This window comes from Zootoca vivipara, chromosome 13 (assembly GCF_965207765.1).
Source record: "Zootoca vivipara chromosome 13, rZooViv2.hap1.1, whole genome shotgun sequence".
NCBI classification, from domain to species: Eukaryota; Metazoa; Chordata; class Lepidosauria; order Squamata; family Lacertidae; genus Zootoca; species Zootoca vivipara.
In genome coordinates this window covers 34,992,311-35,020,124 of record NC_142596.1, presented here as the reverse complement: position 1 = coordinate 35,020,124, position 27,814 = coordinate 34,992,311, and the positions used below count along the sequence as shown (strand labels likewise).

Here is a 27,814-nt window from a genome sequence, read left to right as displayed (position 1 = left end):
TATTTTAAATGGCCATTTCTGCACATTTAAATGTTTTTGGCTTTTTCTAATGTTCCTGTCTACTGCAACCATGAAACTTATCGATGTTCCTTTTATCATCTATTATTATACCGTACTATAATATAATAACCAATCATTAGTGGTATTTCCACCACTGTTTGAGTTCAGTGGAAAACACATTCTTGGGAATTCCATTGGCTTAAATATCAGCCTAGGTAGTAGCTTTAAGCCTTTCAGTTTGCAAACTCTGGTTTGAGCAAAAGTGCTATTTTGCTAGAAAAAGAGGTTGTCGAAACTCACTATGAATGCCTCCCTTGTTCTCTTATAATGGCAAGGGAATGCCTCCCTTGTTCTCTTATAATGGCAATGGAGCCCACTTTAGAGATGCCGGAACTCAGTTTTGGCAAATTCTGGCTGAAAAAAAAGCCCCGGAGCTAACCATGGTTAAAGTTAATAATATACTGCTCCACCATGATTACATGAGAACGGAATATAATTTTTAATACATATATGTATGCTAGGAAGAGCAAGAGAGTGATAATCCGAATGCAATAATTTTATTTATTTGAATCATTTCTATATCCCTTTACATTTCTGATAATATCCACATTTAGAGAAGCATAATTAACAGGAAAGCAAAATATTCTCTTAAATATAGGAGATGGGGAACATTCCATGTGAAAGAAGAGATGAGGAAAGGTATCAGGCAGAGACATGGGGGGGGGGATTGTACCGGAAAGATATGAAGAAAGGATAAAAATGTGCTTAAGATCAGTCACTTGTTCTATACAACTGCAATACTGTATCCTGATTTACTTGTGTTACGGAGCAGGGTGACAGTGCATTCCTATTCAGTAAGTCCCACTAAGTTCAGTGGATCTGACTCCCAAATACAGTAAGTGGATATAGGATTGCTCCCTGAGAAAGGTGACTCCACTTCATGCAAGAGTTCTAATAATGTATCCGTACGAATTTAGGGCATAACTCATTAGGGATTTCTCCTGGTCAAGCCGCATGGACACCAATGAGAATTGCTCATTCATTTTACCCGGGCTTGTGCAAAGGAACATCTTCAGTGGGTTGGGCCTGCCATTCTCCTTAGCACCCCTGTTTTAAAGTGTCCACTGGTCCAAAGTATTATTTAAAGCTATTGAAGCTAAGAGGTTTCAAATTACTATAAAAAGGGGAAAGAAAAATAAAATTCTGAAAACCATTTTCTTACTGTACATACAAGCCTCCTTCTCCTGTATATTCTGAAGATATAACCTTATATTTGGTAAGTGTTTCTTCTGCTATTTTACCACGTGATCTGTTTATAAAAATATATATTAAAAAATTAAAAAATACAAAATATCTGATTTACTTTTTACACCCACGTCATTGTATGGTAATGTATATACAAATATACTTCAAGCTGACCACCTTACCTATGCTAATTCAAGATCTAACAGCACAGGGCTGAATCAGAGAGTTGGCGGGTGCCTGTAAGACACCTGTGTCCACATCATACATTTGAAGAGCATTACTTACTTCTAAAGAATTCTGGGAACTGTAATTTAGCCCTCACAGAGGTAAATTCCCAGCACCTTCAACAAACCACAGTTCCCAGGATTATTTGGAAAAGTGCTTTAAAAAGTGCTTTAAATATTTGATGTGTCTGCAACCCTCGTCCAACCCACTGCTCAACGTACAGCATCCCCAGCAGAATAAAGTCACATCACACATTGCACAAAACATTTATATAAAAGGGGAAAGGACTTTCTGTGCTAGAAAGAATGTGCAACTTCCTCCCCCCCTTCCTATTAAAATATTAACATATAGAACACATACACTGACATTTACACAGCACATACACACAACACAATACCTTATTTTCATAACATAAAGCATAACTACATTACTCTATATTATACCTACTTATACTATACATACCAACACACCTACACACCTACCCCACACGAACACCCACAAAGTGACTTGACTTCCAGCCATTCTTGTTACACTACTTTATTTTTCCAATTGGCTAAAACACATTTCGTTATTCCTTGAGAGCCAGTGTTGTGTAGTGGTTAAGAGCGGTAGACTCGTAATCTGGGGAACTGGGTTCGCATCTCCGCTCCTCCACATGCAGCTGCTGGGTGACCTTGGGCTAGTCACACTTATCCTCCCTGTTAATTCAGCAAGATGAAAGTATTCCATCATTTTAGATAGCCAGTCTGTTTTAGTTGGGACGCAGCTGCTTTTCCAATTTTTGGCAATTAATAACCTTGCCGCCGTAGTTGCATACATAAATATTGGTCTGACCGTTTTTTTAAAATTTCCTCTGACATGATACCTAGGAGAAAGGATTCTGGGGTTTTTTTTCAAATGAAAATCTAAACCTCTTTTTCAACTCGTCGTAAATATTTTCCCAGAATCCCACTATCTCTTTGCACACCCACCGCATGTGTAGAAAGGTTCCTGGCCCGTTGCTGCATCTCCAACAAACATCACTGCTGTTTTTATTCATTTTTGCCAGTCTTAACATGCAGCTTCCAAATGAATCTCCATGCAGTGGGAAACACACATCTGTGAGCATCACATGTGATGATGCACACATGGTTTCATGGATGTAGCCAGGATTTTTTTTTGGGGGGGCAGGCCTTTTGATGGGGGAGCAGAACCTCAGTTTGCTATGTACTTTCATTTTTATTGATTTGAGGGGGCAGCTGCCCCTCCCTGCCTACGTCCATGCATGGTTTGCATATTATTGCCTACACAAAAATGTGTACTGTAGGACTCTCACAATGACAGCTGTTCCCAGTCTGCATAAGGGCGCACACTAATGCAAGGGGCTAAAGGGTTCCTTGCAAAATGAAGCCACTATCTTGGATGCGGCATTTCCCCCATATGTCTCCCTGGAGTGTTGAAGCCCTGTGAACATAGGAAGCCAAGTCAGACTAACTCAGTCCATCTAACTCAGTATTGACTGCACTGACTGTCAGCAGTTCTCCGGGGTTTCAGAACTGTGTGACTCCCAGATCTTCTGCAAAGCTCAGGCCTTTCCCCTGCGTGGAACGTTGATCTCCCACTCCATCAAAATATGGGCAACAGAATTTCAGAGGAGAAAAAGAGAACCAAAGACTCCTTGATACAGGTGGAGCAATAGCGGACAGAGATAGCAGGGGGAAGTGTCCCAAAGCATGACCATTGCCCAGAGGTACCTTACAGCAGGCATGTCCAACAGGTAGATCATTATCTACCTGTAGATCACTGGATGTCTGTGGAAGATCACTTTATGGATCACTGGCTCCCCCCAAAGAAGCTCAACAATTTTTGCTCCCCTAAAAAAAGGCTCAACAACTTTGACCTGAACCCCCCAGTTATGAAGCTTGCCAGATCACTGCCAGTTTATAACTCTGTGAATAGATCAGAGTCTCTTGGGTGTTGGCACCCCTGCCTTACAGTTTTCCATCAGGCTCTCATCCAGTGTGGTGGCAACCATTACCAAGGAAACCCAGTTTTAATCTGGGGCAGGGACTGCATCCAGGTCCCAAAAATGTGGGAACTGTAAAACCAGTGATACAGTGGACAGTTAGATTTCATACTCTGGATGGGGTGATTCTTTTTCAATGCCTGCTTGTTTTTTAGAAGAAAACCTCCCTCCAAAAAGAAAGGCGGCATGTCAGGGAGAGCGATTCTAACCAAGCCCACTCCCTGCTGTGCTAGTTTTCTACCTGCAGGAAAAATAAAATAAAATAAAATACACGGGAGCATTGAAAAACGCGATCCGCCCCTCACCCCCCCCCGCCCGCCCGCCCACGATCCCGCGGGAAAAAGCAGCCGGGGGCGACAGGGAAGCTTCCCGCCCAACGCCCCCCGGGCTCGCCGGCGAAGGGTAGGGGACCGGCAGGCGGGCAGGCAAGCAAGGGCGGAGCGGCCTGGCCGGTGGCGGAAGGGGCCGGGCAAGGCGTGCCGGGTTTCCGCGGCGGAAGGAGAGGCGGCTGCCTTGAGCGACGGAGGGCCCGCCAGGAGTGGCCTCGGTAGCAGCGATCGGTGAAGCCGTTGGCCTGGCGGCCTCGGCCCGCTGCCAGGTGAGCTGCCGCCCGTTTGCTTTTGCTTTTTACCTTAGTGCCTCATCCGGCGCTCGCTCGTGAAAGGCTGAGGGAAGCCAGGCCGGGCTGGGTAGGCCTCGCGCGGGACTAAAACTGCTGCGTATTTATATATGCAGTGCATCTTTTTGAGCTCCCGATACATGTAAGGGTGAGGAAATGCTGGATTGAATACAGTACATTGCATGGCGGTTTTTTGTTTTTGTTTTAATTAACCAAAGCTCAATTTTAAAGCAAACTTTAATCTGTGGTGTTAGCTTAGTTAGTTATGGTGTTAGTTTTTTATTTTTTGGTAATCGTTATTGCTTTCACTTCCAGTATGCAAAAAGCCAATGTTCACAACGATATAGGGAAAGGGGGGGGGCGGAGAAAAAGAAGGGAGGATATGAGGAGAGATGAGAGTAGGATTGCAACAAAATAGCATTGTAATTCCAGACTATTGTTCGTCATAAGCGTGTCATCCAATAATAGTTTTTTTTTCAAAGGAAACCGTGAGAGAGGGTGGCTGCTGGTCATGTTGCTTTAATTTGATGTATTCAATAAACGGATGCCAAACTTCAGAAATAGTTGTGCTTTGTTTTTTGATAGTGTAGCATTCAGGTATAATTTGTTAACTTTCCATTAAAGCGGTGGTCCAGATCTGCACATCTATTGCATCATAAGGAGACTCGTGTGTTACATTTAGGACTCTTCCACACTTAACATTTGCTCTGCATTTCTAGGCACGCCCCGTAATTTAAAGCTTCCTGTCCACGCTGCAAAAACCTGCTCTTTAGTGCTGAATCCACTTAAAACCCGAATTGCCATTTGCTCCGATTTAGGGGTACAGATTGGGTTTTCCTGGGGAGAGTGGCAGAGGGGAAAAAAGTGCCTGGACATGGACCAGGAAAGCACAGGGCAAAAGGTTAGTGTGGATGATCCCAAGAATACATGTGCCATTAACTGTCAGTCTTGCCCATTAAAACTGATCCCTCCCAGCAATATAATCAACTGGGGCTGCAATGCTTGTTTTCAGCCCTAGTTTCAAGTGAGGAAAAGGTGGGATATTCAGTAAATACATAAATTACCTGCTGCCTTGCAGGACATCTTTGGGAAAAGAAAAGGCCAAGGAGTAAACCCTACACAAATCCAGAGTGGAGTCCCTAAGGCGGTTGGTTGGATGTCGTCTTGCACACTTTCTGGCAACTCCTGCAGCCAAGCTGGTGCCAAATGTATTGCTCTGCTTCCCTTTGGACCACATCAGCAAGGGGGGGGGTCTTGTCCTCTGGGCAGCCCAGGACCTCCATGCACACTGCCCAGGCTTTTACCCTAGGGAGGTCACTTTGGTGCTGCTAATGCAACAATAAGAATGTGCAGGGCAGCAGTTATTAATTGCTGGTCTCTGCAACCACGGCAGGTGCTGTGATTCTCCAGCAGTTTGACTTCACCCCTGGAGGCGCTCTCCATTTCTCTTGAGATAGACGGATGACAACAAATAAATAAAATATGAAAGACATTAAAACATTTGCCTTTAGTGGTGTGTCAGTTTCTTTTATGCAGGTTCTTTTCAGAAGCAAATGGCAACTTCTACAATAGTGGATACTGGTCTTGTTTCAGTGTCCAGTGGTTTGAGACAGATGTTTATTGCTTAACTAATTTTCTCTCTCTCCCTCTGTGTGTGTTGGTCTGCATCCTGAACAATTCTGTCTTGTATTTCAGAACTTTGTTGAATTTCTTCGGCCAGAAGCTATCATGCAAGCGAAAAGTTTCTATCAAGAGTCTACTTGAATGTAGGGAAGTGCTTGATGGTTGACAAACAAATTCCCACACAAGGTAGACCTAAAGCCAAGTAAGCTTTCAATGCAAATTAGAAGAGCTTGCAACTAATTCTGGAGCTGTAAGCATTGGCTTTATGTGATCATGACATTTCCTTGTGTTAGGATGCTGCCCATTTCTGGGTAGGACCTTATTTCAAGTGCTGAATATTCCTTTTTTAAAATGAAGCTTTAGTGATAAGGAGCTTGCAAGTTTGAGTTTAATTTTGTGAAGTTGTCCATCAAGATATAGCTGTAGACGCTCCTGCTCTGTGGTCATTGGGAGATCCCTCGGAACCACAGGGAGCCCCTCAGAAGGCAGCCATGGAGAAAATGGCTAGGGTGACCACTGCCCTTGGAGGCAATACCATCACTGGACGGACCATGTTCTGCCACCTGGATGCCCCTGCCAATGCCATTAGTGTATGTCGTGATGCTGCCCAGGTAGTGGTAGCTGGGCGTAACATCTTTAAGATCTACTCTATAGAAGAAGACCAATTTGTGGAGAAGCTGAACTTGCGTGTTGGCCGCAAGCCATCCCTGAACTTCAGCTGTGCTGACGTGGTGTGGCACCAGATGGATGAGAACTTGTTGGCCACAGCAGCCACCAATGGCGTCGTCGTGACCTGGAACCTCGGCAAACCATCCCGTAACAAGCAAGACCAGCTCTTCACTGAGCACAAACGAACAGTTAACAAGGTGTGCTTCCATCCCACGGAGGTGTACATGCTTCTCAGTGGCTCCCAGGATGGCTACATGAAATGCTTTGACCTGCGCAAGAAAGATTCTGTTAGCACATTCTCAGGTAAGGAGTTATTTCTGAATTTGCCATGCCTGACTCTTAACACTCACAGCAGTGGTCAAGAGTACCTTTTGCTCATTACACCTAGTCAAAAGGCGGTGCTATGAGTTTGTTGGGGCTGGCCCGAAAGCAAGGTGTGACCAAATAATTGGGAGAGAATCTGATTTGGCCCTTGAGCCTGAAATCCGTTGTGCTAGAGTGTGATTACAAATGGTGAGTGTCATCTAGATGAGCTGCCAGATATGAAGCTTGCCAAATATGCTGTCTGTTGCATTATCTTTCAGGTCAATCAGAAAGTGTGCGTGACGTCCAGTTTAGTATACGTGATTACTTTACCTTTGCTGCAACCTTTGAGAATGGAAATGTTCAGCTGTGGGACATCCGCCGGCCTGACCGCTACGAGAGGATGTTCACAGCCCATAATGGGCCCGTATTCTGTTGTGATTGGCACCCAGAAGACAGGTGTGGACAGCAGGGCTAGAATTCTGCACTAAAATTTTGTTCTTTGTCTTCAAGCATATCCTCATCTGACTTTATTCTTCTGCACACCCCATTTTTTTCCTTTGGCACCATTTCACATGCACTCGGATTCTCTGTTCTGTAGCTCATCTTCTTTCTTTCTCCGTTCCCTGCCCATGGAACATTCTTCCTTCTTAAATATGCAGTTTTTCCTTCCTATTTTTAAACATTATTTTATACATCCATGGAGAACTTACTGTTCTTAAGATTGCCTTCCTTAAGTTAAAATCTTCTGTGCAGTGCTTTGTTTTTAAGCATTATATTATAGAAATGCATCTTAGAAAACTCAAAGCTCTTCCTCCAAGAGCTTGTTTTTGTTGGTATGCTGCATTTCCCTAAATTTGAAATTCTAGGCTAAGAACTGCAGCACAGTTTCCTAACTTGTTGCCCTCCGGATGTTGCTGACGTCTAGCTCCAGTCATTCCTGACTAGGGGCCATGCTAGGTTTATGGGAGCTGTAGCCCAACAGCATCTTGGGATGTATGAGGGTTTTGTCATGCAGATAAGTAAAGAAGACACACAGGTGTGTGAGAGCAAGGATTGGGATGTCTGCTCACCCCACCTCTCACTGTCACTGATGACTTCACTATAAGCCCTCGGGAGTAGAGACATGGGGGCTCCAATTCCCATCAGCTCCAGCCAGCATGACTGCTGGTCAGGCATATTTAGAGGGCCACAGGTTAGTCCCTCATGCTTTAGCAGGATTGTGAGTTGGTAGCTGGGTATAAGGTCAGTGTAGATCATGTATAAGAAAAGTGGTGGTTGCTGAACTGTTTACTGGCCACTTAAGCTTCTCTTCTCTCCATCTAGGGGCTGGTTGGCCACAGGGGGCCGAGATAAGATGGTAAAGGTCTGGGACATGAACACCAACCGGGCCAAAGAGATATACTGTGTGCAGACAATAGCCTCTGTGGCAAGGGTCAAGTGGCGGCCTGAATGCAAACACCACATTGCCACATGCTCCATGATGGTGGACCACAACATCTATGTGTGGGATGTACGCCGGCCTTTCATCCCCTCTGCCATGTTTGAGGAACACAAAGATGTCACCACAGGGATTGTGTGGCGTCATCTCCACGATCCTTACTTCCTCCTCTCTGGCTCTAAGGACAGCACTCTTTACCAGCATATCTTCAAGGATGCCATCCAGCCTATTGACCGGGCTAACCCTGAGGGGCTTTGTTACAGCCTCTTTGGGGACCTGGCATTTGCTGCCAAGGAGAGCCTCATCTCCTCTGATTCTAATCGTAAGCGTGATCGGCGCCATCCTATCTTCTTCAAGCGCAAGCTAGACCCCACAGAACAGTTTGAGTTCATCTCCTCTTCCAGTGCCCTGAGTGTATTTGAAGCAGACACAGAGTGCGATGCTGGTAGCATGGACTGGTTTGTGCGGACCGCCAAGCAGTATGTGCTGACAGGGAGACCACTGGCAGAGCTGTGTGACCATAATGCCAAAGTAGCCAAAGAGCTCAAGCGCAACCAAGTAAGGGCTCCCTTTGTGCAGGAGTTATTTGCTTATAATTGGGGGATTTGGGGAGGGGGCTACGACATATCCTAGTCCCAATGGGCACCCAGGAAGGAGATGTCATGATTGACTGTATTGGAATTCAAACCTGCAGCATGTATGTTCAACTCAGGATACCAGAAGTCATTTTGCTGAAGTTGGCGGCTTGTGATGAAGCCAGAACAAGGGCCTGAATTAGAGCCTTAAGTCAAGTGCGGGGAAACTATGGCTTTTCTGATGTTGGACTCCCAGTTCCCATCAACCTCAACCAGTGTGGCCAGTGGTTGAGGATAATGGGAGTTACTGTCCAGTTACACATGGGGCTCTATTCAAATAACACTTACTCAGAGTAGGCCCATTGAAATGAATAGTCAAGACTAATTTTAATTCCAGTGAGTGCCTTGAGTGCAATTGATGGAGGGCCATAAGTTTCCCAAGTTTTCCTTAGCTCAAAAACTTGGCTGTTGATAGTTTAACAGCTTTAACTCTTTCTGTTATTTCTCTTATTTGTCAGGTTGCTCAGACGTGGACCATGCTCCGAAATATTTACTCTAGCCCTAGCACTGTGCCCTCTTCAAACCTTAATCACAGCATTGGGAAGAGTAGTTCCAGCCTTCCACTCATGAACAGGTAAAAAAGGCTTCCGCATCCTTGATCTTGGTTGTGAGATGGGAGGTAGAATGTTGACTGTGGCAAATGCAGGTGGGCTGGTTGCATGAGAGATCTCATTTACACCATTTGCATTAGGCAGAGTGTTCATCTGGCTAAAAGTGAGAAGACTCGCATTTCCACTCTTGAGCCCTTGGAAATGGGGCATACTACAGAGCAGAAAAAATGCACCTTGCTGATAAGTTCAGAAGTGCTACTGGTCAGCACAGGTGGCGCTGTGGTTAAACCACTGAGCCTAGGGCTTGCTGATCAGAAGGTCGGCGGTTCGAATCCCTGTGACGGGGTGAGATCCCGTTGCTTGGTCCCAGCACCTGCCAACCTAGCAGTTCGAAAGCACATCAAAATGCAAGTAGATAAATAGGAACCGCTACAGCGGGAAGGTAAACGGCGTTTCCATGTGCTGCTCTGGTTTGCCAGAAGCAGCTTTGTCATGCTGGCCACATGACCTGGAAGCTATACGCTGGCTCCCTCGGCCAATAATGCGAGATGAGCGCGCAACCCCAGAGTCGGTCACGACTGGACCTAATGGTCAGGGGTCCCTTTACCTTTACCTTTACAGAGCAGAAAAAATGCACCTTGCTGATAAGTTCAGAAGTGCTACTGGTCTCTCAGTAGGTTCTCATGTGAGCAGTGAGAAGAATTGAACACAAAATCTTAATGATGCAAGATTTGTGTGGTTACTTGGTTACCAGGAATTGCAACCAGTGGGGCACTTGGGTGAGGGGATGTAGAAGGGAAGCTGGAAGCATCAGGTTTTACCTGGGTCTAACACAGATTTGTGTTTCCCTCCCAGCTTTAACTTGAAAGATATTCCTTCTGGGATAGGCAGTGAATCAAGGATGGAGAGGAGCAAGGGAGAAAACCGACCTGAGAACATCCTCATGGATTCTTCCTCCACACTGATCAATAACGATGGTGAGAATGGTGTCAGAGGAGGAACACATACCTCTCCCCCAACCCTGCATGAACCTAAGAACCGTTTCTCACTTCCTTCTCTGCTTCCCTCTTCACTTTTACTCTTGGGTGTCTAGAGAACGAAGAGACTGAAGGCAGTGATGTCCCTGCAGATTATCTCCTTGGGGATGTGGAAGGAGATGAAGATGACCTATACATGATAGACCATGAGAATCCTCACAGTGAGTGTATATATACTCTTGAGAACTGTTGGTCCTTCCTGTTCCCCTTTCTTTGTTGGGTGGAATTGTTTATCTTTCCCCGTCTGCCTTCCCTCTCACGGGTCCATGTTTTCTTAACAGCTGAGGAGCAAGAGTACATCCTTCCCCAGGAGGCCTTTCCTTTGCGTCATGAGATTGTGGACAATCCCTCTGCACTGGATCACTTACAAGACAAAGCAGACTCCCCACATGTCAGTGGCAATGAGGCAGAGACTGTGTCGCTGACACCTGTGGAATCTTTCTCCTTGATCTCCATCTCTCACTCTCTGTATGATAACCGTCTGCCTGCTGACTTCTTCAGCCCCATTGTCCGTGACATGTTGCTCTTCTATGCTGAGCAGGGGGACGTGCAGATGGCGGTGTCTGTACTTATCGTGTTGGGGGATCGTATCCGGAAGGAGATTGATGACCAGGCACAGGTACTTCCCCGTTCTGTATTTTAGGATTAGGATTGGGAGTCATAATTACCAGATACCTGCTGCAACCTGCACACTCAATAAGGAGCCCATCCCAATCCACAAAAACTCCTATCCTGCTGCACCTCCTCCTAACTGTTGCTGCCTATTCACCTGCCCTCCCCAAGTGAGCAAGCAGCAAGAGATACAAGGAGAAGGAGTAGTAAGCTCCGCACAACTTATCCTCTGTCTCTATCAGAGCTGGTGCTGATCAGGCACAGAAGGAGAGGCATGTGGAATGGGCAGTGGCAACACCATGGGGCTGGTGAATGCCTGGATGGGAGTCTACTCCACCTTGAATTCCATGTTTCCTGAAAGGCAGCAAGTGTGTGAAATAAAATAGCTGCTCTTCATGTTAATGTTTGTGGTAGTTTATTAAGTGTAGTTGGTCTAGGTTGTCTGGCTATCAAAACACACCTGCTAGTTCAGGCATCCCCAAACTGCAGCCCTCCAGATGTTTTGGCCTACAACTCCCATGATCCCTAGCTAAGAGGACCAGTGGTCAGGGATGATGGGAATTGTAGTCCAAAACATCTGGAGGGCCGAAGTTTGGAGATGCCTGTGCTAGTTATTTCCAATTTGACGGGCCAGGGCCAACTTTAAAATATACATCTGCAGAAGAGGAACATGGAAAGATCCATATGAATTTTGTGTTCTATTTTACTTGCATTAGAAGTTGTTCATAGACTTGAGTGCATTATTAAAAAAAGATGAAAAGGCAATATCTGAGTATTTCAATAAAATAAAGGGTTTGGAGTCACAAGAGAGAGGTTGAAAGATCTCTGGAGATGGATCCTGTAAGTGACTTGTGTGAAATGCCTTAAAACCCCACAGGAACACTGGTACACTTCGTACATTGACTTGCTGCAGCGCTTCCAGCTGTGGAACATCTCCAATGAGGTGATCAAACTGAGCACGTGCAGAGCCATCAACTGCCTCAACCAGGCCTCAACCACACTGCACATCAACTGCAGCAATTGCAAAAGACCCATGAGCAACAAAGGCTGGATTTGTGACAGGTGAGAGGCCTATGCAGAGAAACACTGTGTGCATGTATACACATACAGAGGTTTTAGTTTTGTGACATACTGAGAATAATTATATGATGCTGCCTTATTCCAAGACAGACAATCGTTCATCTGATCTGAAATTGCTTACTCTGGTGGAAGCAGCTTTCTGAGATCACAAGCAGGGGTGTTTTCCCACCTTCAAGACTGAGGATTGAACCTGGGATCTCCTGCACCCAAAGCATCTTAAATTATCGCCCCTCTTTTAAGCAACACTTCACATACATACTTCCTGATAAATAAAGCTAGAAGTGATTTTGTTTTCCAGGAGCTAAAAATCATTTTACCACCCCACACTCGGATTACATGAAGGCTTTTGAAGCTAGGTGTGCCTTACTCTTTTTATGATGTGACCTATGATAGTGGTCTGATTCTTGTAGGATGTCCAAAGGAGGCTGTAAAAAATGCCAAAATGGCCAGTTCTGGTGCTTTATTTTTAAAAAGTGTAAATTTACAACACAGTGTGCAGAGCCTCACTGCCTTTACAGATGCGGAATGGACACCACAACAGTGAAAGGTTGTCATGACTGGTCAGCGCCCAAGCAAATGTGTATACATCGTTTATGCACAAAGCAGCACACGTCAATTTACTCAGAACCTCCCATGACACCTGTCTGGTGAGGCCATAGGTAGCAGTTATCCAAGGCTTACAGATAGCTCCCCTTTCTGGGCCGAGAGCCCAGCATTACAGGGTCCACAGATAAACATAGCATTAAAGCAAGCCAATTTGCATATACCAAAGCAAGTGAATATAAACATACATTAGCTCATTCTTGCAACAACTACCAATTAATTGTAGTGTTATCTTGACTACCAAGATGGTGTTTGCAGAGCTTCTGGAACATCTCTCCTTTGGTTCAACACAGTGGTGTAGCAAAAGTGTTTTTAAAAATTCCTGGAAAACAAAATCGACTTCACAACTGCTTCCATCCTTTTTCAAGCAGATTAAGAAGTATAGTGGAATACAGAAATTTAGAACAGATCTCATCAATTTACGGGACGTCAAGCCAACAAAGACATCCCAGGCACCTGATTACAATGCTGTCACAAGAAGGCAGCAAAACAGAAGTTTTTTGAGCTCTTGAGGGGCTCCTATCCATTCATGACTGATGTGCTGGTTCAGTGGGTCACAAGTTGTGTATATGTGGTCTAGAATGGATCTTTCTTATCTATACCTCTTGAGAAATTTATGCATCCCAATAATGCACCTCCCAATAGTAGGGAAAAATGAATTGATGTATAATTTCAGGTGGGCCATGCTCCCACCAGCTGCATAGCTGCCAAGTTATCCCTTTTTTACAGGGATTTTCCCTTATGCTGAATAGGCTTCCTCGAGAGAAAAGCGAAAACTTGGCAGCTATGCAGCTGCAGAGACTACAACTGCTTATCACATTCTATTTATTTTTTGTATTTCTTCCTACCTTACCTCCAAGGAGCTTAGGCTGGCCTGCATGTTTCTCTCACACATGACCATGCACCATTTTATTCACGCAACCCTCTGAAGTAGGTTAGGATGAGTGAGCGTGATTGACTGAAGCTTCATGGCTGAGTGAGGGACTTGAACCTGGGTCTCCCTACTCCTTGTCCATCAGTAATCACGTTAGCTCTCATTGGGACTATTACGTTCCAGGATCTGTGTTGCATTTGACTGCTAAGATAAGCCATTTTCTTCTGGTTGATTCATTCTGTGGTCTCGTTTCAGATGTCGGCAGTGTGCCAGCATGTGCGCTGTGTGCCACCACGTAGTGAAGGGTCTGTTCGTGTGGTGCCAGGGCTGCAGTCATGGTGGCCACCTGCAGCACATCATGAAATGGCTGGAGACCAGTTCTCATTGCCCTGCAGGCTGTGGTCACCTCTGTGAATACACCTGAACCTAATGGGAGTCTTTGTCCGCTGGAAAACAAAACCTTGACGCACTGGCTGCTTAGAACTGGCACTGAGCTCTGTTTGTGGGAGGCATTAGAGACATAGTTGCACAAGAGAACTTAGTGAGTAGGATACTGTGAAGAGAAGGTGACCTTCATTACTTCACAAAAAGCAGTGAAACTTTAAACGCTCAGGCGATTCTTCTTGAAAGCTTCTGGTCACTTAACATCCTCCCCCTTTTTTACTGCTGCATAATTATTATTATTTTGTTATCACGATTCTGCACAAACCTACTTCTTAATGAGCCAAGATGGCACCATGAGACACTTTTGAGTTTCATTCCACTTTTTATACTGAATTAAATGAACACAGTGAACTTTACTGCTTGCTGCTTTCTATAGAGTTCCCGAATCCTTTTGCATAAATGCTCCTAAAATTAGTGAGCTATGGCACAGCATCTGAATTCCTCCCTCAAAGAGGAAATCTCTTTCCAGGATATGTGTTCAGGATATGTATTAAGCAACATTTAAATTTCCTGCTCCCGGATGCAGAACACAAACCACTGGCCAGCAAGGGAATACCATACTGGTTACCACTTTTAGAACTTTGTGGCAAATTGCAGACTGATAAAATGCTTTACAAGAACTGGAGTTCTCTAATGATCATCTTAATGAGCTTCTCCAAGTCAGGGAACAAATGGTTATGGCTATTACTTAGAAGTAAGTCCCATGATGTTCAGTGGAGTTTACTCCCAGTGCATTAGCAACATAAGGCAAATTAGAATTACTGCAGATAATATCTAACAAGTGTCAAGTCAAACAATATTGTTGTTTTTCCCCTGGTCTTTGGTACTGCTATTCTTTCCATTTAATCTGAAACATCAGCCTTCCATGCTACAGCATGGCATAGTTGGTCAAGTTCAGTTTATTGATCCAAATGATCCCTAAATCTTGGTGCTGCTTGCCTGGCCAGTTATTCCTACCTTACGCCCATGCTGCTGCTCTAAGCTTTATATCTCATACCATGGAGATGTAAAAGGAGATGTAAAAACAATCATCTGTTGACGAGTTGAAAAATTAAATATGGATTAGGTCAGAAGCAGCCAGCATTCATACCATCTGCGAAAGAACTGTTTCAATGTTTAATATAATGTGCTGCCATTTTATTTAAATGGTTTTTAATTTCTCAGGATATAAATTAGGACAATCATGAACAGATTATATTCTGGTTCACGCTCAGTTTGAGATGTTTAAATTGTGGCCCACTGTGAGTCAAAAGCTGTCTACGCATCAATTAAATTTATTTTAAATTGCGTGGGAAAGGGTATCCAAACCTCAGATGCTGCGGTCGACTGTGAGTAGGACCACTTTGCTTCAGAGGACAGCCAAGATTCTAGAACCTGGTCATGTCAAGGGTCTCATTATGGGAGGGATTCTGGAACCTCTGAACCAATCACACCCTTTTTCCAAGAGGAGGGTTAAGTGGAAGGCCTGGCAGCTCTTTGTACTGCCTCCCCCCACCTTGAAAAAATGGATGATGCCTCTGCTTCGGCGGGGTACTCCCACCGCCACATGGAGAGGAAGATGAGTGCGATGGCTTGTACAGTCTTCAACGAACTTCGACTGGAAGGGAAGCTCTGTGACGTGATCATCAAGGTCAACGGGTGCGAGTTCAATGCCCACAAGAACATCCTCTGTAGCTGCAGCTCCTATTTTAGGTCAGTGCTTCTAACAGGCAAGAGTTGGTTTCTCTGGCAAAATTCCCAGGAATATGTCTTGATTCAAGGGCTCATTTTATTCAGCAATGGATGCTTGAGTTCCTGCTGTCTTCAAAGATGTGGTTGGCTGCTGGTTCACCCTCTCTGTCCCTGATTCCAGTTGTGTGGAAGTCATAACCACTAATTAGTAGGTTGACAGGCAGTTTAAATTTATCAGTTGTTCACCTGTCTTTTAACTGAACAATTAAACTCAAATATTGCCAAAACCACTGAATAGGTTCCCATTTAAATGATAAAATTAGTAAAACAAAAACTACCAGAATAGTTGAGAGAACCATATTGTAATGTAACTTCCATTCTCTGTTACAGCAACATTTAATCAAATTGTCTTAAAAGGTAAATGAGTGTGTTCTTAACTCATAATTCCACCAATTAATAGTTTCAGGTTGTGTCTTCAAGTCAAGGTGATGCCAAATGGCATCCAAAAGCATAATTCAGAAGCAGAGTCTTTTATCAAAGCCAAATAAGTCAAGAAGAAGGTTAACGAAATACCACAGGGTAGGAATAAAGTAGAAAAGACAGGAGGGGGTGAGATTGTCTAGGTTTCTAATTTGTTTGAACAGTGGATTCCATCGCAAGGATTTGCTTGAATAAAAGCCATCCTTGGCTTTTCATGCCCATCTAGGATAAAATACAGAGCCCACACTACTTCTGAGTCATTACTAACTTGTAGTATTGGGAGACTCATGGTGCTATTTGAGCAAACAGGGTTTTTTGTTTAATATCTAGTTGGCTCTGTTGAGTAACGGTTTCTGACATTTTGCTCATACAGTCAAGTGACTACTTCTTGCCTTAGGAGCAAAATCTTGTCACATTATCAGCCCAGTAGCTACTGAGGACCCAACTCTTCTAGCCCAAGGAAGTTATCCAGTGCGAGCTGGAATACGTTTCAGTTGAGTTATGTAGAGTCCTAAAATAACAAGCTGCCCGTGCACCAGCATGACTTAAGAGCTGTCATTGTCAACAATAGTTTACACTGGCAACCAAGTCCACAGGTTGAGGCCATGATGTATCTCTCTTGATGTGAATTCCATCTGTTGCAACTTTTATTGCACCCCAGACCTGATATTAGACAATCTGGTCGGAATATTTTATTTTGTTTAGTTGTTTTTATTTATTTATTGGCAGTCTGACCTAAAGATCTGTATGGCTACAGTGTCAGCGTTGTAGACAGGTGCTGCCTGTTCATAGGAACTAGGGCAGGGTTGCTCAATCTTGCACTGAATTCCTAGTCAGGCAGGTGTAACAGATCACCTCAACTTTCTGAGCATCTAGGTAGGCATGTCTAAATGAATGTTTTTAGCAGGTGCCAAAACGAGCACCATGAAGGCGTCTGCTTGATCTCAATAGTCAGGGACAGGCATCCCCAAACTTCGGCCCTCCAGATGTTTTGGACTACAATTCCCATAATCCCTGACCACTGGTCCTGTTAGCTAGGGATCATGGGAGTTGTAGGCCAAAACATCTGGAGGGCCGCAGTTTGGGGATGCCTGGGCAGGGAGTTCCAAAGTGCAGGTGCTGCCACACTAAACAATTGAGTTCTTAGAAATGCCGAATGGGTATTACATGGCACCTGTAGTAGTGCCAGTTCCTGTTCAACTTTGAGAAGCAATATGAGGCTTGCAGCTGTCATGAGCACCAAAAAGTTGTGGGGATTGCTATAGAGGTTCAGCAGGTTAGCTGGAGGATCTCGGTGGACCCAACACCACCTCCTTGAGGAACAGGACCCCAAGATGCAACAAAGACCAATGAGAAATAGTTGTGTTCTTTTTCAGAGCTCTGTTTACCAGTAGCTGGAACAACTCAGAGAAGAGAGTATATAATATTCCTGGCATAACCCCAGATATGATGAAACTCATTATCGAATACGCCTACACAAGGACAGTGCCCATCACCGTGGACAATGTGGAGAGGCTTCTTGTGGCTGCTGACCAGTTTAATGTGATGGGCATCGTCAGGGCTTGTTCTGACTTCATGAAATGCCAGCTGTGCCTGGAGAATTGTATTGGCATCTGCAAATTCACAGAGTACTACTTCTGTCCGGAGCTGCGGCAGGCGGCCTATATGTTCATCTTGCACAACTTTGAGGAGATGGTGAAAGCGTCTACTGAATTCCTGGAGCTCTCGGTCAATGAGTTTAAAGACATCATTGAAAAGGACGAACTCAATGTGAAACAGGAAGACGCCGTCTTCGAGGCCATCCTCAAGTGGATTGCCCACGACCCCACAAACCGAAAGCAGCACATGGCAGTGCTGCTCCCTAAGGTTAGCCCTTTTAAATATCTTGGGGGTCCATCCATCCCTTGTCCTTCAGGAATCTAGGACCAGATTTAACTAAATACTTGTGCTAGCAGGAGCCAGTGCAAGGACTCCCATTAGTGCTACAGGGCTTTCCCCCTCTTCTCCCCGCTGTGCCTCCCTTCATAAGCTCTGGGGGTGGTTTGGGAGAACCCCCAAAATGGCACACAGGGAGGAGAGGGGGAATCGTTCCATCTGGCAAGCAGAACTGTGTGAGCTGACGGAACGATTGTAATAGTGTGGTGTTGAATCCCACCCCTTCTGTCTCCAGATCTACAGTGCTGGCTAACTTCCCAACCAGCTTCATATAATGGCTATGTACTACCTTTGGTGCAAGAGGCAGTATGCTTCCTGAATGCCAGTTGCTGGGAATCACAAGTGGGGGGAGCTGTTGCACTCGGGCTCTGCTTACAAACTTCCCATAGTCATCTGGTTGGCCACTGTAAGAGCAGGATGCTGTATTAGATGGGCCATAGGCCTGCTCTAGGAGGCTCTTGGGCTGTTACCTATGTCACCCTGAGTTTCATTCATGTATTTATTATTGAAAGGCTGCTGTTGCTACCAGTCACTGGGAATCACAAGTGGGGAGAGTGCTATTGAACTCAGGTCCTGCTTGTGGGCTTCCCGTTGGGGCCGCTGGCTGACCACAAGGATACAAGCATCATAATTTGGGGGAAGAGCTGTAGCTCAGTGGGAGGGCACCTGCATCACATGCACAACACCCCACTTCTCAACACAGTTCATGCAAAAATCAAAATCTAAATACAGTAGCGCAATAACAATATACAATAAGCCATATAGTATCACTGAAACATAACATCACAAAACTAATAATCTGCAATTAATGCAGCTGGTGGAATCTTCTGTTGGTGGTCCAGTGAATCCTTGGCAGCCAGGGTTTCACCCGTCCTGGAGATGCTTCTGAGTCCCAAAACATCAGATGGACAAACAGCAAACAGTTGCTGTCCTAATGCCTGTACTGCAATAAAATAAAATTGTTTCGTTGGTAGAAGGAGGATTGCTGCTTTCTGGATCCTCCAGTGGCAGCAGTTAATCAGTAAAAAGAAAGGGTTCATAACTGGTCTTCTAATTTGGGGAATGTTCTGATTAGGGTGTTATGAATCATAGCATCAGCTCTGCATGACATACCATAGTTTTTCTTCATGTCATGGAGACCTATAGCATGATCTCACTGCTATACAGTTAAGTGCAGCTTTAGTTATACTCCTCCACTTTTCTGAGAGGATACCACTTCATAATCAGACTCCTGTAACACAGTGGCCAAGGTTTACAGGCTGAGTGATGGTGGGGAAACAGACCCGTCTCATGAACTTGAGAATAACAAGGCAGGAATGTGCCTCATCCCTATTGGGCTTCTTATTTAGCACCAGTCCTTTTCACTCCCCTCTCTGTAGGTACGCCTGGCCTTGATGCATGCTGAATATTTTATGAACAATGTCAAAATGCATGACTATGTGAAGGATAGCGAGGAGTGCAAGCCCATTGTTATCGACGCCCTGAAAGCCATGTACGATCTCAACATGAACGGACCATCCAGCTCCGACTTCACCAACCCGCTGACGAGACCCCGTCTGCCGTACGCCATTTTGTTTGCCATTGGCGGCTGGAGCGGTGGGAGCCCAACCAATGCCATCGAAACGTATGACGCCCGTGCAGACCGCTGGGTGAACGTCACGTGCCAGCAGGAGAGCCCCCGGGCGTACCATGGTGCCGCCTACTTAAAGGGCTACGTCTACATCATTGGGGGTTTTGACAGTGTGGACTACTTCAACAGCGTCAAGCGATTTGAGCCCGTCAAGAAGACGTGGCACCAGGTTGCACCCATGCACTCGCGGCGCTGTTACGTTAGTGTCACCGTCCTTGATAACTTCATCTATGCCATGGGTGGCTTTGACGGCTATGTGCGTCTCAACACAGCTGAGAGGTATGAGCCCGAGACCAACCAGTGGACCTTGATAGCCCCCATGCATGAGCAGAGGAGTGATGCAAGTGCTACAACCCTGTATGGAAAGGTAATGAGAATGGAAATAGGCCAATGTTTATAAAATATAACCAGCTGCTAAGGCTGACAGGTCACAGGGCTGGATGTGAAACTTTAGGGGGGTTGCCTCCAAGAGAAGAAATTAAATATTAAGGGAAGGTTAGGAAACGAGGCTAGACTGATGTCCACAAGGCCCCTCACCATCCTGAGCTGCTTTCTAAACTACCCCCCTTTTCTAGCCTTTGTTCCTTTCTGTAAAGATGACAACAATACAGATATCGTAAACCTGGTTTGAGGACAGAGGGAAAATAGCAAAAATGTTAATGGCACCAAGCTCTGTTTTTCTTTTTCATCAAATCCACATGGAAATGCTGTGGAAATGCAAAACAGTTGCTTTTGATTGATAATGAACCAGAGTGGGGAGGGATGAGGGATCCATAAACTGAACCTCAGTTCAGATAAGATGAAGGTGTTGTGAGTTGGTGGTTCATGTGACCTGAGAGGTGGTGATCACTGCAGTTTGGGGAGTGTTGCTGGATTTGGCCTTGTCTAGAAAGGCCCAAGTGGCCTCTACATCTTGAAATTCATTTTACCAGCTGAGGCTGGTGCACAAGCTGTGACCCCTCCTGGATGACGATAGCTTGGCCACAGTTATCCACACACTGGAAACTTCTTGTTTAGAACACTGCAATGTCCTGTACATGAAGTTGCCTTTGAAGATGCTTTGAAACCTCAGTGCAAAATATAGCAGTATGTTCATTAATTGGGACCACTCATGTAGAACATATTATGTCAATCTTGAATCAGCTACATTAACTGTTTCCATTCAGAATGGAAAGTTCTGATTTTAACCTAGACATCCTTAAATCATAGCTGTCAAGTTCTTCCTTTTTTTAAGGGAAATTCCCTTATGCTGAATAGGCTTCCTCGGGAGAAAAGGGAAAACTTGACAGCTATGCCTTAAATAGCTTAGGGCACCAGTGCCAAAACCTGTCCAGCCTTTGAGATCATCCCTGCTCTTCCGTCAACTGAAGTAATAAACATCTTTATTTTATTTTCGGTACCAGATGAAAATCTGTCTAGGCTTTCTAATGCTGCATGTATTTTATGTTAGATTTTTAAAACCTTCAGTATCTGTTTGCAATGCTTATTATTGTGATTGCTTGCTTCGCAGTATTTTATTGATGGATATACTTTTTTATTGCTTATATTGGTCGCTGCTCTGGGAACACTGTCAGATGAAGAGCAGAGCAAGATAAATGGTGGCAACTTATGGCATCTTAAACCCTAACAAACGTATTATGGCATGAGTGGTTATGAATTAGAGCCCTACTTCATCAGACACCATAAAACTTTCATTGTTTTGTACAACAGCCATCTCTCTGGAAATGAAATGGGGGGGGGGGAATGGCACTTGAGATCTTTTTTGAAAAAAGATGTCAATAAGCACTGCCAGCCACACATGCTTTGTCTAGTGAATCTCACGGTCAGGCGTCCTGTGAACCCCATCAGTTGCAGTGCAGCACCCATACTTCTTGTAAGAATTACAAGGGAGGTACCTTGTACATTGCCCTGAGATGTTTGGAAGAAGGCCACGATTAAAAAATTAATAATCCACACTTAACAAGTCATTCCTTCTCCCAAGGAATCACGGGAGCTGTAGTTTTACCCGGGGGCCTAGGAAGCCTGTGAGAATTCTCAGTGCTTTCACCAAACTACAATCCCCAGGGTTCTTTGGAGGATACCATACCAATTAAAAAGCCATCGAACCAATACATGTGTAAAGTGGACAGGGCCAACAATTCTTTCTACAATGGCACCGAATTTATTTCAGCAATATTTTCACAAACCTATTTTTTGCTTTCCTTTTTTTTAAAAAAAGGTCTATATATGTGGTGGGTTCAACGGAAATGAGTGCCTGTTCACAGCAGAAGTGTACGACGCCAAGATTGATCAGTGGAGCTTGATCGCACCCATGAGAAGCAGGCGAAGCGGCATTGGCGTGATAGCGTACGGAGAACACGTCTACGCAGTAAGGCCAGGGTCCTTTTGTGCCCGTAATGGCAGGCAAGCCTGCAGCACCCTTTGGCGGTAAAGTCATTGCAACAATGCTGCCTCCCTTTGGTTTGGTGTAGACCAAGTGCTGGCCAAGCTGTTGCTCATGAACTGTATAAATTTAAGGAAGTAAATAGGCACAAAATGGCAAGAATGCTGTAGCTTAGTGGTCTTCTGAGGGGTGTGGCGATCTCAGCCTGGTATTAACACCTGGCATCTTCAGGCAGCTACTGGGGTCTCAATGCCTGGCATTAAGACCTCCAAGCTGCAGCCTGTCCTGGTGGTGATGGCAGCAGGGGCAGCCTTACTGTAAGATACATAGTATTTGGTAATCACTAAGTACATGCAGTTACACTCAATGTTGGGCCATTCTTTCAGGTGGTTCTGCTGAATCCTCATCCCACTTCTCACACCAAAGTTCTGTTCTGTTGTGGGAGGTTGCCAACATAGGAAGTTTCCTACACACATTCTGAGATTACGGAATAACAAAGAACACTTTACTTGGTATCACTAATACTAACTAGTGACATTACCTGTACCTGCACATACTTTACAGTTACCAAATACAGTGGTGCCTCGCTAGACGAATTTAATTTGTCCCAGGACTCAATTTGTCCTATGAAAAATTCGTCTAGCGAGTCCCGGTTTCCCATAGGAATGCATTGAAACTTAATCAATGCATTCCTATGGGCTCCAGGGGACTGGCCCCGTCCGATGCCGGCTGTGTGTGAGGCGGTGGGGGGGAGAAGCGTTTCTCCCTGCCGCCGCCTCCCGCCTGTCTTCCCTGGCATGGGACGGTCTCCGAAGCCCCGCCCCATGCCGGCTGTGCGCAGTGGTGCGGTGGCTCCGGGGGATGGAGCCGAAGCGCGGCGGGCGCTGCTTGCCCCCGCCTGTCTTCCCTGAGCCAAGGGGAAGACAGGCAGGGGCCGCCGCCGCACCGCCACGCTTCGGCTCCGTCCCCCCTGGCAAAGGAAGATCAGCTGTCATAGAAAACCTTGTCGTTTTGCGAATGCCTCACGCAACGCAAAACTCTTTCATCTTGCGGGTTTTTTTGTTGTGCGAGGCATTCGTCAAGCAAGGCACCACTGTACCATATATTACACCTATTGTTAGGAAAGATGTTGCAGCTTATCACCTGTGTTTCTTCATGGCCTCTGTGTGTAGTAGCGCATGTTTTCAGGAGGCTTTGGGATCAGGGGCTACACTGAGAGCAAGGGAAACCCGCAAGCAGGGCCTCCAGTGGCCTGTCTATAGTTCACAGTGTTCCACCCTCTCCCAGACATCAGTTTGATGCTGGGGGTTGCAACTATGGCTTCCAAAGTCTCTCACTGAAGTTGGAGTCAAGCTCCTAAATCACACACTCCAACACTACCATGCACTGCCACGTGTGTGTTGTGGGGGGCTTTTTCTGTTTCAACCTGCAGGTTGTATGGAAGGAAGAGAACTTCTGAGCATGTTCAGAGTGACTGTCCTTCCTTATCAAGGCAAAGCCATTTCTTATGTTCCTGTATTAGGGGCACATGACTAGTCAGTTTAAGTCCTCATATACCACTTTAAAAAAGAAAAAAAACTAAATGCCACCTGAGACCTCTGCCTAAATAATTTCAGCTTCTCCATGTCATATTGCTTTTATGTGTCTTTTTTTTAAAAAAAATCCATTAAAGTTTCTTGTTGATAACTTATAATTCCAAAACATGTACCAAACAATTAACCACAGAAATCCAAGCCACAGTGAAAAAGACAGAAGTCCTCAGCCTGTCAGGGCTTTGATTCATACTGCTTGGGCTGCACCAGGAAGGAAATGGGGAAGTCAAAACAAATAGCTGAGTACAGATATAAAGGATTACACAGGAAGCTGTCTTATTCTGAATGAGACCATTGCACTGCCCAGCTCACTACTGCATACATTGACTGACTCTGCAGGGTTTCAGGCAGGGTTCCTTCTCAGTCCTACCTGGAGTTACCTGGGGCCTTCTGCAAGCAATGCAGATGCTCTAGGATCCTTCTCCTGATTGCTTGTAGCCTATGGAATAACCATAGTTGCAAGCAGTTGTACACCAGCTTAAGCATTTAAAGTGCTGCATTGGTAATCCATACAGCAACCCTCTACAGCAGGTCTTTGCTTTTATCCCACAGTAAAGTTAAGGCTACAATTGTAGTTTGCATATAGGCCATCTAGTGAGTCCATGCTGAGGTGTAATTGGAAGTGGGGAGTCAAATGTCTCAGTGAAGTCTTCTACTGGAACAATTTGTGTTGATTTAAACTAGTGCTATGCAAGCTTTCAGTGTGCACAGAAGACTTGATCAGATGACAACTCTTTTCTCTGGTCATTGGCCCCTATGGCAGCTTCCCTCTTGTGTCATCTTGTCCTTCATCTTGGGCAACAAAATGTCCTTCTGCACCAGCCCTGACTACTGCTATTGCATGGAACTGATGAGAGTTTGGGCCCAGCATCTGCACGGTGCCTCCTTGATCTACCTGGATCAGTGGTCTGACTTGGTGTGAAGAAGCCGCCGCCACCACCTCCTCCTCTAAATGACTCCCTGTCTTTTTGCTGCCTCACAGGTGGGCGGATTTGACGGAGCCAACCGCCTTCGGAGCGCGGAAGCTTACAACCCCATCGCCAACACCTGGAGGACCATCCCAACCATGTTCAACCCTCGGAGCAACTTTGGCATCGAAGTGGTGGACGACCTGCTCTTTGTGGTGGGTGGCTTCAACGGCTTCACGACAACGTTCAACGTCGAGTGCTATGATGAGAAGACGGACGAGTGGTACGACGCCCACGACATGAGTATCTACCGCAGTGCCCTGAGCTGTTGCGTGGTGCCAGGGCTGCCCAACGTTGGGGAGTATGCTGCCAGGCGGGACAACTACGTGGGGTCAGCTCAGAGAGATGAGGTCAAGTACTCCTCATCCACAAGTACACTACCTGTGTGAAAAGCTCTCCTTGACTAATAAAGCCCTCTAGCAAGAACTATATGCACAGGTGGATTCACCTTTTTTCTCCCCCTCCACCTTAAGCTGTGAGACTGGTCCTTATAGGTGAGCTGGTGGCATATGTCCCTCCCCTGCCCAGGAACTTAACCAGTCCCATTCTTTTATCCTTTAGGAAGTTATAGAGCTGACCTATAGGATATGAACAAAGATGTTGAGAACAGTGATGGGATTCAGAGAAGAGCCACGAAGGGGATAGAGGGATTTGCCATTTGTGCTGCTATTGCTCTGATGCACAAAAAAGAGTAGTAGGGGAGGAGTCGCAAGGCACTTGGAAATGTTAAAAAGCATGCCAAGGAAAACTACTACTAGGAAAACGTTGATTGTGGGTTAGTCTTGCTTTATATGTATCCAGTGATATAGCTCCTACCCTCCACTCTGCTAGATGAAGAGCCGTTTGTAAGTAGAAAGCTTGCATATTCCTGCCGCAATAGAAGCTGATCCAATAAAACCCATTCAGCCAGACTACCCATTTTCCATTTCTTATTGAGAACAGCAGTAACAGACCTTGCCAAACAAAACAGGCATTCCACAAGATGTCCCTGTTACAATCTGTAGTTTTCTTTAGACACTTGGCTTACCTAGTTGCATTTAACAGATTTTATTTTTTTAATTTCAAAATATAGTAATTTTGGCACGAGGTGTAATTTCTTAGGAAAATCTTCATAAACAGAAAAAGTATGGAGCACTGAATGTTTCTAATAGTTAAGCCAAAACATTCCAGGGAATGTGCATCTGCCGCTGAAACAGCAGCCCTGCAGTCTGTCTCCTCTTCCCTAGCAATATGCATTACTGCAGCCTGTGTGACCTCCCCACCATGAATAGGTGGTGGAATTGGGCTGTGTGCTGGCCCTGCCTGCTGTATCTTCATCCTCTGTCCTTCCACTCTTACCTCCAGACCTCCACGCATTAGAAAGGAAGTCTGATGAAGTGGGGAGCTTGCAGGTGCATATACCATTCCCCCCCCCTTCAGACCTCCTGCCCAGTGCATAGAAGTGGGCTTTCAGTGGGTCTACTCTGAGTAGGACTAACATTGACTACCACCCATAGAATCTAATAACAGATCAGCAAACACGGGTACCGTATGGCAATGTCTGCTCTGCCTGGCTGTGGTTCTCTAGTTTCATGCATAGGTTTTTCGCATCACTTCTCAGCTGATCCTTTTAGCACAGCAGGAGAAGGGTTTTTTGTGACAAGTGGGGGGGGTCCCTATTTCCTTCCCTTCAGGGCCTGGAAAGGACTACAGAGCTTGTGTTTCAGCTGGTTGGGCCCCTGAACAACAGCTCTCTGCTTTCAGCAAGGATAGGGAATAGGTGGTCTTGCAAGTGTTCAAGCCAACACGGTCCATGGTCAGCAATGAAGGAGTTGAAGTCCATCAACATCTGAAGGGGCTACAGTTTCACCATCCTTGACTTAGACGGTGGGAATGCCCTGCAACATTTTGCTGCAGGCCCTGCTTGTAATACCTAGTTCTCTAAAGAGACCTTCTGCAAGTTCAGCTTTATTTCCTCCTGCCTCTTTTCTTCAAACAGCACTAATGCAAGCACAGAGTGGTCTTCCAACTGCAGATGTTAACATTCTAGGTGACACAGCACACACTCATTATTTGACTCATGCTGTTGGGAATTGTAGTTTAAAATATCTGGAGTGCTCCGCCTTGGAAAGCTGTTGCAGATTGTAGCCTTGGCCTTTTCCATCATGCCCAGGAACATCTTTTTTCTCTCCTGCCCACACTCTTGGCTTTGTGTAATATATCTTAACCGAGGAAGACTTTTTTGAAACTTGAAAGCTTGCTCACTTCTGTGTTGCGACTTTTTGTTTGGCCCTACTAAAGCCAGTGGGGGAACATTTTAGTCTCCCAGGACTGCAGCTGATCTGAAGGTAACCATTACTGGGAAAAGGAACTTCAAAGTTCCTTTGAAGACTGTGAAGCCTTTGAATTGCAGTACTTCAAGAGGTTCAGTGTTATCACTTGTGGGCTGAAGGACTACAGCTACCTGCCCACTACGGTATCCCTTTAAAGCACACTCAAGGCACATTCTTTCCTCAAATAATTCAGGGCTCCGTAGTTTATATCTCACAGTGTTACAATTCCCAAGAACCCCTTAACAAACTACAGGGTCCATAATTCTTTGAGGGGGGAAATGTGCTTTAAAGATGAAGGCTGTGTACACTATCATGCTACATGCGCTAAATGAGTTACTGATTAAGGATTGTGCTATCAAATATTTTGGGTGAGAATGGTTTGCTTAGGTTTATTGCATTTTTTAATTGCTTGCCACAATGAAAAGCCTCAAAGTGACCTACAAAAAGAATAAAATACATAATAAAAATGTGTAAGTATCCAGCCACGGGTACCCGAATGTCCACTGCGGGGGGGGGGGTGTCTTTGTCTTTGCTACCAAAATGACACAGCCTCCCTGGGGAGAGCATTTGCTAGGGGTGGGGATCTACTACAAAAATGGTTTGTTCTATCATCGCTACCCTCCAGACCTCCCTTGGAGGAAGCATGCAAAAAAAAAGGCATCATATGACAATTTCAAGGTCCACATGGATTCATATAAAGAAAAGCAGCTCTTTGGTTATAGGTGTTCTGAACCATATACGGCTCTAAAAGTCAATACCAGCATTTTTAATTGAGACCAGAAACAAATTGGTGGAGAGTGCAGTCAGACCAGAACCAGAGTTAAGCATTCATGTTTTGTCCCCATTAACAGCCTAGCTGCTGTGTTCTGCACCAGCT

The 27,814-nt window shown here is 45.2% G+C and overlaps 2 protein-coding genes across 2 annotated transcripts; both read left to right on the top strand.

The window, feature by feature from the left end:
• Positions 1 to 3,792: 3,792 nt before the first annotated feature.
• On the top strand, positions 3,793 to 14,322 carry WDR24 (WD repeat domain 24). Its single transcript, XM_035131530.3, has 10 exons — positions 3,793 to 4,073; positions 5,790 to 6,689; positions 6,971 to 7,148; positions 8,016 to 8,688; positions 9,224 to 9,339; positions 10,172 to 10,293; positions 10,410 to 10,514; positions 10,635 to 10,972; positions 11,843 to 12,027; positions 13,778 to 14,322. Exons 2-10 carry the CDS (start codon positions 6,209 to 6,211, stop codon positions 13,944 to 13,946), a joined length of 2,367 nt encoding a protein of 788 aa, XP_034987421.1. The 5' UTR covers positions 3,793 to 4,073; positions 5,790 to 6,208; the 3' UTR covers positions 13,947 to 14,322.
• Positions 14,323 to 15,248: 926 nt separating this feature from the next.
• On the top strand, positions 15,249 to 25,536 carry KLHL10 (kelch like family member 10). The gene is made up of 5 exons (XM_035131533.3): positions 15,249 to 15,658; positions 17,494 to 17,983; positions 19,432 to 20,049; positions 21,901 to 22,050; positions 24,640 to 25,536. Exons 1-5 carry the CDS (start codon positions 15,471 to 15,473, stop codon positions 25,012 to 25,014), a joined length of 1,821 nt encoding a protein of 606 aa, XP_034987424.1. The 5' UTR covers positions 15,249 to 15,470; the 3' UTR covers positions 25,015 to 25,536.
• Positions 25,537 to 27,814: the final 2,278 nt, after the last annotated feature.

Coding starts and splice junctions, on each gene's coding strand:
- WDR24 (XM_035131530.3), top strand. CDS start 6,209: ATGGAGAAAATGGCTAGGGTGACCACTGCCCTTGGAGGCAATACCATC. Junction 8,689..9,223: donor AAGAGCTCAAGCGCAACCAA/GTAAGGGCTCCC, acceptor CTTATTTGTCAG/GTTGCTCAGACGTGGACCAT. Junction 10,515..10,634: donor AGACCATGAGAATCCTCACA/GTGAGTGTATAT, acceptor TTTTCTTAACAG/CTGAGGAGCAAGAGTACATC.
- KLHL10 (XM_035131533.3), top strand. CDS start 15,471: ATGGATGATGCCTCTGCTTCGGCGGGGTACTCCCACCGCCACATGGAG. Junction 15,659..17,493: donor AGCTGCAGCTCCTATTTTAG/GTCAGTGCTTCT, acceptor GTTCTTTTTCAG/AGCTCTGTTTACCAGTAGCT. Junction 17,984..19,431: donor TGGCAGTGCTGCTCCCTAAG/GTTAGCCCTTTT, acceptor CCCTCTCTGTAG/GTACGCCTGGCCTTGATGCA.